The sequence below is a fragment of the Danio rerio genome, chromosome 11 (assembly GCF_049306965.1).
Source record: "Danio rerio strain Tuebingen ecotype United States chromosome 11, GRCz12tu, whole genome shotgun sequence".
In the NCBI taxonomy this organism is placed as follows: Eukaryota; Metazoa; Chordata; class Actinopteri; order Cypriniformes; family Danionidae; genus Danio; species Danio rerio.
Window position 1 is genome coordinate 40559324 of NC_133186.1, and position 12984 is coordinate 40572307.

At 34.9% G+C, this 12984-nt stretch overlaps 2 protein-coding genes across 8 annotated transcripts in view; one reads left to right on the forward strand and one right to left on the reverse strand.

Moving 5' to 3' along the window:
- The window catches only part of sox13 (SRY-box transcription factor 13), a 675553-nt gene that overhangs the window by 387074 nt on the left and 275495 nt on the right, over positions 1-12984 (forward strand). The gene's annotated exons all lie outside the window — the stretch shown is intronic.
- Positions 5833-12984, reverse strand: part of blacat1 (BLACAT1 overlapping LEMD1 locus) — a 272886-nt gene continuing 265734 nt past the window's right edge. For 4 of the 7 annotated variants that reach the window (XR_012387307.1, XM_073917091.1, XM_073917090.1 and 1 more), the window contains one exon: positions 6050-9105. Coding sequence is in view for 3 of the 7 variants with exons in the window: in XM_073917091.1 (XP_073773192.1) it covers positions 8954-9067 (114 nt within the window). In the remaining 4 variants the exon portion in view is untranslated. Of the gene's footprint in view, positions 9106-12984 lie in introns of all 7 variants that reach the window. The other 3 variants (XR_012387309.1, XR_012387306.1, XR_012387308.1) reach the window with 1 other exon arrangement.

Genomic DNA, 12984 nt, shown 5'->3' on the forward strand with positions numbered 1-12984 from the left:
TATTGTGTATGGTTTGTTAGAATAGGATAGTATTTGGCCAAGATACTTCAATTAAAAAATCTGAAATCTAAGAGTAAAAAAAAAAAAAAAAAGATTTTTTTTGAGTTTTTTATGAACCATTTTAAGGTCAATATAATTAAATTACCTGAAAAGATGGCTAAATTAAGTTCTTAATGCAAATTACTAATCAAAAATTAAGTTTAATATATTTATGGAATGAAATTTACACAATGTCTTTATGGAAAATGATCTCAGCTTAATATTTGAATCATTTTAGTATAAAAAAATCTATTTTTATTAATGTCAGTGTATTTTTACAAATATACCCATGCAACATCAGACTACATAAATTTTGTGGTTCAGGGTCACATTTGTTAAGTTGAATTTTCAGTATTCCAGTGTTCAGTATTGTACGATCCTTCAGAAATTCTAATATGCTGATTTTTATTAGTGGGGCATTACGGTGGCGCAGTAGGTAGCACGATCGCCTCACAGCAAAAAGGTAGCAGGTTCCAGCCCCGGCTGGGCCAGTTGGCATTTCTGTGTAGAGTTTGCATGTTTTCCCCATGTTTGCATGACTTTCCTCTGGGTTTCTCAAAACAGTTTCCCAAACAGTCCAAAGACATGGATGAATTGAATAAGCTAAATTGGCCAGGGTGTATAAGTGTAAATACAAAAGTGAATGGGTGTTTCCCAGTACTGGGTTGTAGCTGGAAGGGCGATTTTCATACAACTTTAAATAAATGTTTTAATAGGTGTTATTTTTTTATTTAAGCAATATCATAGAAGAAAACTTTTGCCTTTCTAAAGAAAGTTTTAGTAAACAGTTCACAAAGGTAAATATGACAGAAAAAGTGTTTCTAATTTCAGTACGACTTGTTTTTTAATCCATAATGTATTTATATTCATTTCTATTTTGATCTATTTGAAAAGAAGTATATTCTGTTTCACTGCACACACTGATACATGTTGAAAAACATCTTAATTAGTGTTGCTCGTCAACATTCATCATATTTAAAAGATCATTACATATTTTAAAGGGAAAATATTAAGACATGTATGTTTGCTGTTAAAAAGCACAATGTACAGTTAAAGACCCCTTTGAATTTGATTTATTTTTTAAAAATATTTCCTAAATGATGTTTAACAGAGCAAGGAAATTTTCACAGTAGACCTGATAATATTTTTTCTTCTTGTTTTATTTCGGCTATTTTATTTTTTATTTTCAATAATTTTAAGGTCAGAATTATTAGCCCCTTAAGGCTATACTTTTTTTGATAGTCTACAGAACAAACTATCACTATACAATAACTTGCCTAATTACCCTAACCTGCCTAGTTATTCTAATTAACCTAGTTAAGCCTTTAAATTTCATTTTAAGCTGTATAGAAGTTTCTTGAAAAATATCTAGTCAAATATTATGTACTGTCATCATGGCAAAGATAAAACAAATCAGTTATTAAAAATGAGTTATTAAAACTATTATGATTAGAAATGTGTATAAAAAATTATCACCGATAAACAGAAAAAATAAATAAAAAAATAAATGGGGCTAATAATTCTGACCTCAACCGTAAGCCATATATGTCTTTCAGAAAACAATTGCTTAATAAAAGTATTAATTCATTTTTAAAAAAGACCAGCAGCTTATTTTACAGCACTAAATAATAGACTACATGTGTTGTACAGACAAAAATAGTGTCCAACCAAAATACCACAGCTGCCACATAAAATTTGAATTAATGCAATGTTATAATCATAATCAAATCCTAATTGTACTATATTTTTTAGCACATTTTGCACATTAATATGATGCATTACAGAGTGAAACAAAATGTTAACCAGAAAACAAGGGTCAGCAGGGTCTGACATTACACACCAAAACAGACTGATGTGTTTGAGGAAGAAAGCTAATTAGTTCTTGAATTTCAATAAAAATAGTAAAATGCACAGGTGATTCATTTTCAACACCATGAGTATGTGTTTAAATAAACAGCACCAGTTGTGATATCATGTTGGCTTTAATATTGCTAGTTGGCACAAGTTTATTGCAGTGATGACTGCAATAGCAACTACGTTTTTTTGGTTGGAAACTACGGTTACCATGGTGAATTTTCATTAAGCATAGCATGTCTCATTATAGCGGTGATGCAGTCTCTGTTAAAGCTGCTCTCGAATCACATCTATCATTTCTGATAGCTGAACTGTGCGTAAGTGTGTTTGCATCCACAAAATATTCCAAACTATTTAAAACAGCCTGTTTCCAGACAACAATTTGCAGAAGCGAGCAGCACTGCGGACTCTGAGGGTGGCTTCAACAGCCGAAGAAGCTTGAATTGATTCTTCTTTCCCATCCTAGCCACTCGCTGTGAGTATATTTCAAACTACGAAGACAATATGTGATCTGCGGCACCAAATAAATTAAATACTTGACCTCCATTTGAAGCTGCTCTGGAAGGTCTGACAACATTCAGAGGCCGGCGGCGATCTGAGAAGCGAATGTTTAAAGCACATGCCAACAGCACTTCGTCTAAAGAACATTTCCATTTCCTATTACCTGGCCATATTCACATGAGGGAGACGGCGGGCTGTTCATTTAGTGTTTTTCTACCTTCTTGCTTTGGGTTTTTTTCTTTTCTGCCTTCAATTGGCCCTATTCTCACCAATGAGGCTGCCAACTCTAGTTTCGTCAACTTTTGTGCAATCGGGCCCCCTTCTAGTATGGTGGCATGCTCCGTTTTCATCTTTCACACATTAAATTGGGAATTAAACGTCTGTGGGTTTTATCTTTCAATCTCTCCGGCCTGCCCTCTTACTTTGACACGTTCTTTAATGGTTTGCCCGTGGAATCGCCACCCACCGGGCTCCTTAACGCACGTGTCCAGCCGCTTGATGTATGAAGACTCGCACAAATTGGCAATCAGGTGAGGTTGGCTTGGATAGAGGCTCTGCTCGCTGGCATCCTGACTCCAATTCCCTTTTCTGGCTCCAGCGTCTGTTTTCACCAGGGCCCTGACAGGTGCTCCTGACAAAATCCATTACCTTTGCAATTACACAATCTCACTTTCCCCGCTCACCCTTCTCTACCACAGACTGCCATCGTCTCTCTCTCTTTCTCTCTCCTGTCCGTTCGGACGATTGGCTAATTAGGGGAACTTAAGAGGAGGAAACCCACTTTAATTTTCATTACGCTGAGGAGACATCCTGACTGTCACCGCCGAGAGGGACCGCTGCCATCAACGGGGAAAAAGCGACGTCTGTGACCTCTCTCTTTGACTCTCATTTAGTCTCTCCCTTTCTCTGTCTGATGTGGAGAGCTGTGAAAGTTTTCATGGTGTGGTTGAGAAATGAAGCATGAGACGCTTCGTTTCGGCCCGATGGCGATCTCATCTTCAATAAAGAAAGAAGCCCATAAAGGAATAGATGGCCTGATATGAAAACTTTGTCATCATTTATTCACCCTCATGTCATTCCAGTCGTCTATTATTACTTTTTATTCTGCAAAACAGAAAAGGAGATGCTAGAATTGTTTGAGGTTCCAATTTTCATACAACTATCTTCAAAAGAAATGTTCCAGAAGGTCATTTTTTAATTAGCAATACCATAGAAGAAACTTTTGGCGTTCTAAAGATTGTTTTGGGAAGCAGATCCTAATTTTTTTTTTCTTTCTCTTGGTGTGAAAAATACATTAAAGTTAAAATTCGATAGAAAAAAATTGTTTCTAATTTTAGTACGACTTATTTTTCAGTGCGTAATATAATTAAATTTGTTTGCATTTTGATTTATTTATCTAGTCATAAGTGTCAATTTTTGAAATTTAAGATTTATACATCATGAATAAATTTCCTTTCCATTGGTGTATGGTTTTTAGGATAGGATAGTATTTGGTCGAGATACTTCTATTTAAAAATTCTATTTAAAAAATCTGAAATCCAAAATATATATAAACATACTGAGAAAACTGTCTTAAAAGATGTCCAAATTGCACAATGTTTTTCTTTCTTTCTAAAAAAACCCCCCCAAAAAAACCAAACCAAAAAAAAAACAATGTTTTTCTTTCTAAAAAAAAAACAAAAATTTTTTTTTTCTTTTTAAAAATAAAAAATAAATTAACTTTTGGCATCCTAAAGAATGTTTTGGTAAGCAGTTCCTAACAATTTATTTTTCCTGGTGTGAACAAAAAATAAAAAAGAAAATTTAAATACAACAGAAAAAGTGTTTCTAATTTTTGTAGAACTTGTTTTCAGTGCATAATATAATTATATTTGTTTACATTTTAATTTATTTGAACATAAATATATTCTGTTTCACAGCAGATTTTTCTACAGGTCACCACAGGTACATTTATTTGATCAAAAACACAGTAAAAACAGTTTTATCGTTAATTTACACTCTTAATAATTAAGGTTTAGGTTGCTCAAAGACTATTTAAGACAATGGTTGTTTAATTTTTTGTTGTTGTCAGGAATAAAAACATTTTTAGTAATCTAAAGAATCAATAATTAAACATAAAGAAACATTTGTGTAACAGAAATGTTCTATGGATGTTAAAGGTCCTTCATGAAAACATAAATGGCAAAAATAATCTGTTTTTAAGTGTACAATAACTTGCAGTCTATTTAATATACAATATTTGATTCTGGACCACAAAACTATCCATAAGTGTCAATTTTTGGAAATCAAGATTTATACATCATGAATAAATCTGAAAAAAAAAAAAAGCTTTCCATTGGTGTAGGGTTTTTAGGATAGTATTTGGCTGAGATGCTTCTTTCTCTTGATGTGAAAAATACATATTTTTTTAAAATATGACAGAAAAAGTATTTTTAATTTTAGTACAAATTGTTATTCAGTGCATAATATAATTATATTTGTTTATATTTTGATTCATATGAAAATAAATCTATTCTGTTTTACTGCACACAGTGACACACACTGTTGGTTAAAGTTACTTTTGAAAGTAATACATTACAATGAGTTGCTCCCTAAAAATGTAACTAGTTAGTTACTTTTTATAGTAAGTAATGCATTATGTTACTTTTGAGTTACTTTTGCGATCTCTTTTTATTATGTGTCTAAAGCTTGATCTCTTTCAGAACTTTAAAAAGTATATATATATTTTAATAGAGAAGCTCTGCAATTAACAACCCACTGTATAAACTACACCTTAATTATCTTTTAAAAAACACATAAAAAAATAATAGGATATTGTTATCTGAGAACTTCCTGACCCCAGAACTCTACATGCCATATATACAGATTATTAAAAGTTGAAAGCATCGTGTTTGCTACTTTAATATTTGTAAAATCACTGTCCAATGAGTCAATCCCTTTTTCCTTTTCTTCGATGCGAACACATTCTCTCAATGACTATGTGATTCATTGTGACTAATATTAATTCAGCAATTTATTTCTAAAAGCTAATTAAACTAAAAAGTAACCCACATTACATTTTTAAAAAAGTTAAACTTTTTAACAAACTTAAACTTACACATTATTACTTATTAGTTATTATTACTAATGCGTTACTGTACTCGTTACTAAAAAAATAATATTATTATTGCGTTACTTGTAATGCATGACCCCTAACACTGGTGACACATACATTTGCAAGTGAATAAAATACACTGATAACTTTTTTTTTAATCTCACAAGTAGTGTCGCTTCTCAACATTCATTATATTTAAATGATCTTTAGATATTTTAAAAGGTAGAGACTAAGATAAGTAGGTTTGCAGTTAAAAATCATAATGTAAGCCATATATACATTTCAGAATACAATTCTTAAGTCATAATTGAGGTTTGAGTAAGGAACATTGACTTCAAATCTCAGTTGCACTTGTTTAATTAAAAAGTGGTGCCTTTGGATACAGCCTTTCTAAGATGTTAATTAAAAACATGCCAATTTAATTTGGAGGGGAACATCTTTAAATAAATCATTATCTGTATAATGATAATATTATAATTTTTGGATGTTTGCTAGTAAAAAATCATTAACCATCACCCAATTTGATTGCATGGGAAACAAGAAGTTTGAAAAAAATCTCCATTTGTGCTCTACAGAGTAATTTTTATTCAATTTTCATGACAAAATTCTCACTTTGCATGTCTATTCCTTTAATCTCTACCAACATCGTGCTTGTTCTTTCTTCTTTTTTTCTACAAAAACGTCGAGGTCGTAATTAAATTTCGCCCGCTGACAGGAGTTAATAAAAAGCCAGTTCAAAACCGGACGAAATCTGCAGGAGCAAACCTTTCTCACGACATGCGATTTAAGAGAGATGCTATCAGAGGCGGTGAGAGACACGCGGCCAATTAGCATGACTGCAGATAATAATTTGAGGTCATTTGGATCTCTTGCTCATTAAACCAGGTCCACCCACAGACAGAGCAGATCCGTGGCAGCGATAAACAGACACTCACCTCCGCGAAATCGATTCGGCCTGCACTCGTTCGAGATGTTCGCCTAATAGATGTGAAATTCGACTCACCGGCTTTTTAAGCATGACTCCGGGGGTCAAAAGAAATTTCTAAAAGAAAGTAAAACGCAATCAGAATTAAAGCCATTTCTGACATAAATACAGCCTCCGAGTTCTTAACTAGTGAATACAGGAAAAAAGCTGATTAAAGATTCCCCCCCGTAATAAAAACAAAGCTAAGCTAAAATTGTTTTCATAAGCCTTTGCTTTAAGGCGATTAGCCAAAGTTTTAGTCTCCGACTTTTTTTTTTTTTCCGCCTTTTGTTTCGGTGACATCAGATTTAGGGCATCCGTCATCCTGGACTGCTTCCTGTTGAGAAAGATTAATTGCGTCGCCCCATCCGCGCGTGCATGAACTGCATAATCACCTCCGCTAATGAGGCCTGCCATTTACCACCACAATTACTGCTATTTTCAAACCCATTCAAACCTCACACCCAAAGGCCAAAGTTTTGGTCAGACCAGTTGCCATGGTGAGTTTTTTTTAATTCCACTTTAATTGAATATATTAATGCAGATCTGATGGTTATTCACACAGGCTTGGGGGTACACGCGCATAAATGTACTAAAAATAGTGACAATTATGGATCTGCGCTCGGCAGAGGGGGACGGCCAGAGAAAATGGCTCCTGCTGAAGTTATGGGCCGACATTTGTGTTGCACGGCCAAGTAAATCATAGTAAATTACTCCTATTCGAAGGCATTAATCTTTGAGAGGAAAAAGAGCGCCGGAAATGTATCTGGAAATAAACTTCCTATTTATCACCCTACAGCAAAGCTTGTGCCTTGAGGGAGGACAGTCCATGTGAACAACCTGAAACAACCTGAGACGGCCAAATCGTTTTTTGTTTTTTTTCTTATTGGAAAACGTTTCACGGCCACAACTATCACGGCTGTGCCAGCCAGTTCTGGTGTGGTATGATTGGTGAGGTCCAATTCACAGCGTGAATAAGCCTCTCTCTGGCTGATTACATGCTTTGATGTAGTGTCGTGAACACTTTCCAGGCTCACTTCTCCCTAGGACACACAAACGACACCCAGACGTTTCATTCAAATTCATGACGCGTCTCCTCCAAGTTCCGCACAATAATTGAGGGGAAGTCAGGTGAAACTTGCCCGGGGCCAGATTTGAAATGTTATTGAGAAATGACAGATGGTAGCCATCCTTTACCGAGGCGGCATTTGCGAATGGACCGCTTGGATCTCTCCGGGGGTCCTTAATTACCTTGAAGGCAGTAAATAGGCAAACTGGTAAAGATAAAGGCACCATATCTAGGTGCTCTAGACCCCTGTTTGCCCAAATAATCAATTTTCCACAGTAAACTATAATTAGAGTTAGTCATTGCTTCTAAAGCCGCTATAATAAACACAAAATTGCGTTCAACAAAAATATATCCATTACATTACTGCACATCTAAAGACTTTTTCCTGAATATTGGAATGAGCAGACTAAAAGTGTCTCGCTGCTTCCAGACGTATTTGCATTGAATAAGTAAATATTGTTAAATGGTAATCAAGAGTCAACATTGAGCACATGTTGAGGAGGATGCTTGCAATAGAATATGCATTCATTTGAGTCTTAATCATGAAGCTTTGATATCTAAAATTATTTAGCAGCACCAAAATGAACTCATCCACTTATTCGGATGCATTTGTTTTCACTTGAAAAAAAAATGCATAAGATAACAATATTTGATTATGTTCAATTCAAGAATTAAATTGTATAAACAATCAGCTGACTTTGACTGAACAAACACTGCTTTTTTGAGTGATCTTTAGTTGATGTATGATCTCATATTAACTATATTGATCATTTTTATATACTTTTATCTATATTTTTGAGCACAGCTTTATATTAAGTGGCCTTAACTACTTTGTACTTGCATTAAAATATAAATACGATGTACTTACGGTGTTCATAATGTATTGCAGAACACTTCCGGTGCTCTTGAGGAGGGTACATGTTGGATTAGGGACAGGTTTTGCGGTATGGGTAGGTTTAAGGTTGGGTTAAGGTTTAAGGGATGCTCAACAGATATTTAATTAAGCATAAGTACAATGTAAAAACATGTATTTACACAATAACTACATTGTAACAAATTAGTAATTTCAGTGTAAGTACATATTAGCTAAGGCCACTTAATATATAGTTTTTTTTTTTTAATAAATGCCACTTGATATATGTTTTCTAATGGCATTCAGACACTTTAAAAGGGTTGAAATATGTTTTGGGACTGCTAAATGTGAAAGTACATTTTTAAAGTGCACCAGTACTTCCCTGCACCTCGGATTGAAAGTGTAACAAAAACAAACCGATCGTCTTATAGGTAAGTACATTAAAATCATGAACAGGGTCCTGATATGGCCTCTATTGCTCAGCCCTGAGATCTGAGCCAATACTGAGGTCACGTCTTGCATCTTTTCCCCTTTGTAAGCTACTAAAACCGTGCGATTCTTCCCAGTCCAGGCATCGTCTCAAACCTCAGTCTCATAGTCCTGCTGTGGTCGTTCCTCTTCCTCCTTTTTCTTCTTTTTCCTTCCACAGAGGCCATGAAGGCCACAGAAGCAGGCAAAGGTGAACTGAGGCATAGTCTAGCTATCTCTGGATCTCCACCGATTTATGAAACCTGTAGAGATAGGAAGAGAGAAAAGAAATGTAGATACCAGTGAAAATGAGGAATCTTTGATACTCGCAAATCTCAGTGCTATTCAAGCGAACGTCTCTTCTCAGAAAAGAGATTAAGTGCTGGGGTTTTTATCTTGATGTAGGAATATTTCACTTTTGGGAGAGAATAAATTGCACCTGCGGATAGGGTTGTTCATTTGCATACATTATTTATTTGTTTTTGAGCCACTTACTCTAAATGAATTACACTAAATAAATAATTATGGAAATCGGGTAACAGCACAAACTCATCCAAAAATTAGTGTTGAACTCAATTTCATCTACTTTAAAATGATAAAAGTACTCTCAGTTGTAACCTGGACCTGGAAAAATGATAGGTAATGTTTTTATTATTAAAGTATTTAAAATCACTATGAAAAAAATGTAATTTAATGCTAATATAAAAACATTTAATAGGGATGTTTAAATATCAATTTATTACACAGATATACAAACATTTAAATACACACTGAAACAAATCAGAATGAAACATTTATAGTAGTTCTAGTAATTTAGGATGGGCAAGAAAATTAGTGAACTTATAAATTGAATATGTTTGTTTTAAGGATGCAAAAACGTTTTGGCTACTGAAATTACTTTTGGGATCAAAAGGACTAACAAGTTATTATTTAATTTTATTATGACATTTATTATAAAACTCAAGTTATTATAAAATTCACACACACACTTTCTTCCATGACTCCCCAACCCTCTTAATTCCATTCGCGACATCTCCATTTCATCAGCGACCCCCCCACCTCTCCACTTTCACCCGTGACACCTTTACCTCCTCGGGTAACATAGCGAATTTGTTATCCCTATCTACTCCAGGACCTCGCAATTTACAAATTAAGCACTGAGTACTGTTAGAGTGTTTTCTGCAACAAAAAAATAAACAATACCATTCAATCCTCGCTTATTTCTTGAATTAAATTTAAGTTTTTTTTTGGCAAAGGGAATCTCAAATTTTCCTTCTTGGCTAAAAAAACTTTTTATTTTATTTCTTTTTATAATTTATTTCTTTACCAATAAAATAAAAGTGGCTTTGGAAACAACAGTCTGCCAAATATATGCAAAATGTTTAATTTTTGGCAAAATGCATCCAGTCTGAAAGTCTAAAACTTTTAACTTCTTGTATGACTAATGACATTTAAAGTAGGTTTGGAAGCTATTTCAAAAGTTTACACTTAGATATCGCTTGATAATTATAGCAGGTTTGGCATGCTGTCCCGGGAGAGAACCCTGAGATTGGAGATAATTGAGCAATGAGCATGTAAGGGGGTAAGAAATCGCTTTGGAATGATCCGATTGACTTACTAATGATTACAGATGCGAGACCAGCCGCGATCAATCATATCACATGCTCCTCTCGAAATTAGTTTGTAAAACTTCACTTTACAAAAAAATAAAAAATAAATCATGATTTGATTCTATTTAGACTAGGCAAAACACTAAGGTGGCATCCGAAAACGCATACTTCCATGCTATATAGTATGCTAAAATCAGTATGTGAGCTGAGTAGAATGTCCGAATTTATAGAACGCGAAAATCAGTATGCGAGAAGTACCCGGATGACTTACTACTTCCAGCGAAATTCTGAAGTGCGCATCCCATGCATGCTGCGCTATTCCATGATGCTTTGCGAGAGAATTCATGAATCGGAGAGAAGCGATGCAATTGACGCAAGTGGGTCACGTGACCATGACAAAATGGCGGATGTAGTACGTCCGAATTCCATTCATACTTTTCACATTCATACTGTATAGAACGTACTTTTCTAACGGCCGAGTATTACGTTTAAATTCAAATGCAGTACCTACTGAGTAGTAGGCGGTTTCGGACGCAGCCTGATATTTTCTCTAAAGCAAGCAATAATAAATTAAATTAACATAGAATGGTGTGTTTACACTAACCATTATTTTGGACACTGTATAAATAGCCTAAACCTTCGGCCTGTCACAATATATATTTTTGTTGTATGATATATTGCACCCAAATATATTGCGATAAACAATATTGATGTCATTTAAAACCATTTAATGCTACTCATCATTATATAATGCCAGCATGACAATATAATGTCATCACAATACTGTACCCTCTTCTAAAGAACACGTCATATTTTATTCTTAAGAATATTTCATTTAATTATAGTCATTTTAACAATTTAGTAATCAGGCATTGGAATCAGAATGTGAAAACGCATATCCTAAATAAATAATAATAAATGTTAACAAATAAGTGCAAAGTAAAAAGCAACAGAGGCTGCGATATCTGCTATCAGATCTATTTTCAACTTTCAGGCACCCACATGAAAATATACTAAAGTAATTTCTAGTAAATCCTATAGTGTTTTTTAACCACACTGACACCTTCAATAGAGATAGAGAGGTTGTGCAATCAGCTAAAATGTTGCTGGAATTGGTTTTTAAGCATGGGCGATATAAATTTTTTGCATCGCCAAAACTGATCGAGGTTATGTCCTTTTATCATTGGTTAAACTGGATTGCGAAGTGAATCGTTAAGAGTACAAGACGTGTGCTAAAATACCATGAGCAAAAGACTGTTGTGAATTTGCCACTTTATTCTCTTAAAACAAAGCTGTTGAAACGCTGGATGTCATGCGCCGAAAATGCAAGAGTCTCTCAATTATGAAGTTCAGTAATGTAATTCTGAAGGACCGTAATACAGGCGAATCGTGCGAAAGCGGCATCTCTGTGTGACTGGCGCTGCGTTATCTGCGCTGCATTGTCTCAGGCTGTAGGTTTGCTTGTGTTCTGCAGAGAGGAGATTACATGTTGAATGCATTTCGGACTCGGCTGGCTGAGTCGAGCGGCTCACGCGCTGATGAGCTTCCTGAGAGAGGACAGGGCAAAATCGCAGCTATCATATCCTGTGCAGACTGCAATTAACTCGAGTGCGGCTTTCGCTCTGGGAATTGAGACGTCTGAAATCTTGAGTCTTAAGCTGCGCGGAAGCAGGAAGGTCAAGAACCGCACACATGCATGTGAATACGTGGACATCGGTATGTCCATTTATAGACCCCCTTAAAAGTATGCAGTTGAAGTCAGAGTTATTAGCCCTCCTGTATATTTCCCTCCCCAATTTCTTTCTAACGGAAACACGATTTTTTTCAACACATTTCTAAACATAATAGTTTTAATAACTTATTTCTAATAACTGAGTCCTTATATTTTTGTTTATGACGACAGGGATAATAATATTGACCTTAAAATGGTTTTAAAAATTAAAAACTGCTTTTATTCTAGCCAAAATAAAACAAACTAGACTTTCTCCAGAAGAAAACATATTATAGGAAATACTGTGAAAAATTCCTTGCTCTGTTAAATATAATTTCGGAAATATTTGAAAAAGAAAAATTTGCTGGAGGGCTAATAAATTTGACTTCAACTGTATGTTCTGTATCATGTTTGGTAAACAAGATTTGTTTAAGCACATTTGGAAAGGTCCTAGGAAATTAGACTGAATCTGTGAGGATGTGTAGTGGGAAGTGGACAGAAAAGCAATGCAGGCTGTGCTGAATGGATTTGACTTTGCAGAAGCGTGGACAGTCCCCGTGGTCCCATTAGGGTACTTGCCACTAATGGTTAAGGGCACTCCAGTGATGAGAACTACACATGTAAGCATCTTAAAGCCACTAAACCACAAGCACCCGCTTCCTAGACGAGCACAGGCCTCCATTTGCACTCCTGAGGGTCCCTGGTTTAGTCAAACAACTCATGAATTAGTCAGACTCTATATGTAGGGTTGCCATGTCAAAATTGGCTGGTGAGGAAAATATGCATTCTACTAAATGCCCGGTTATTTTTATCTAAATTGG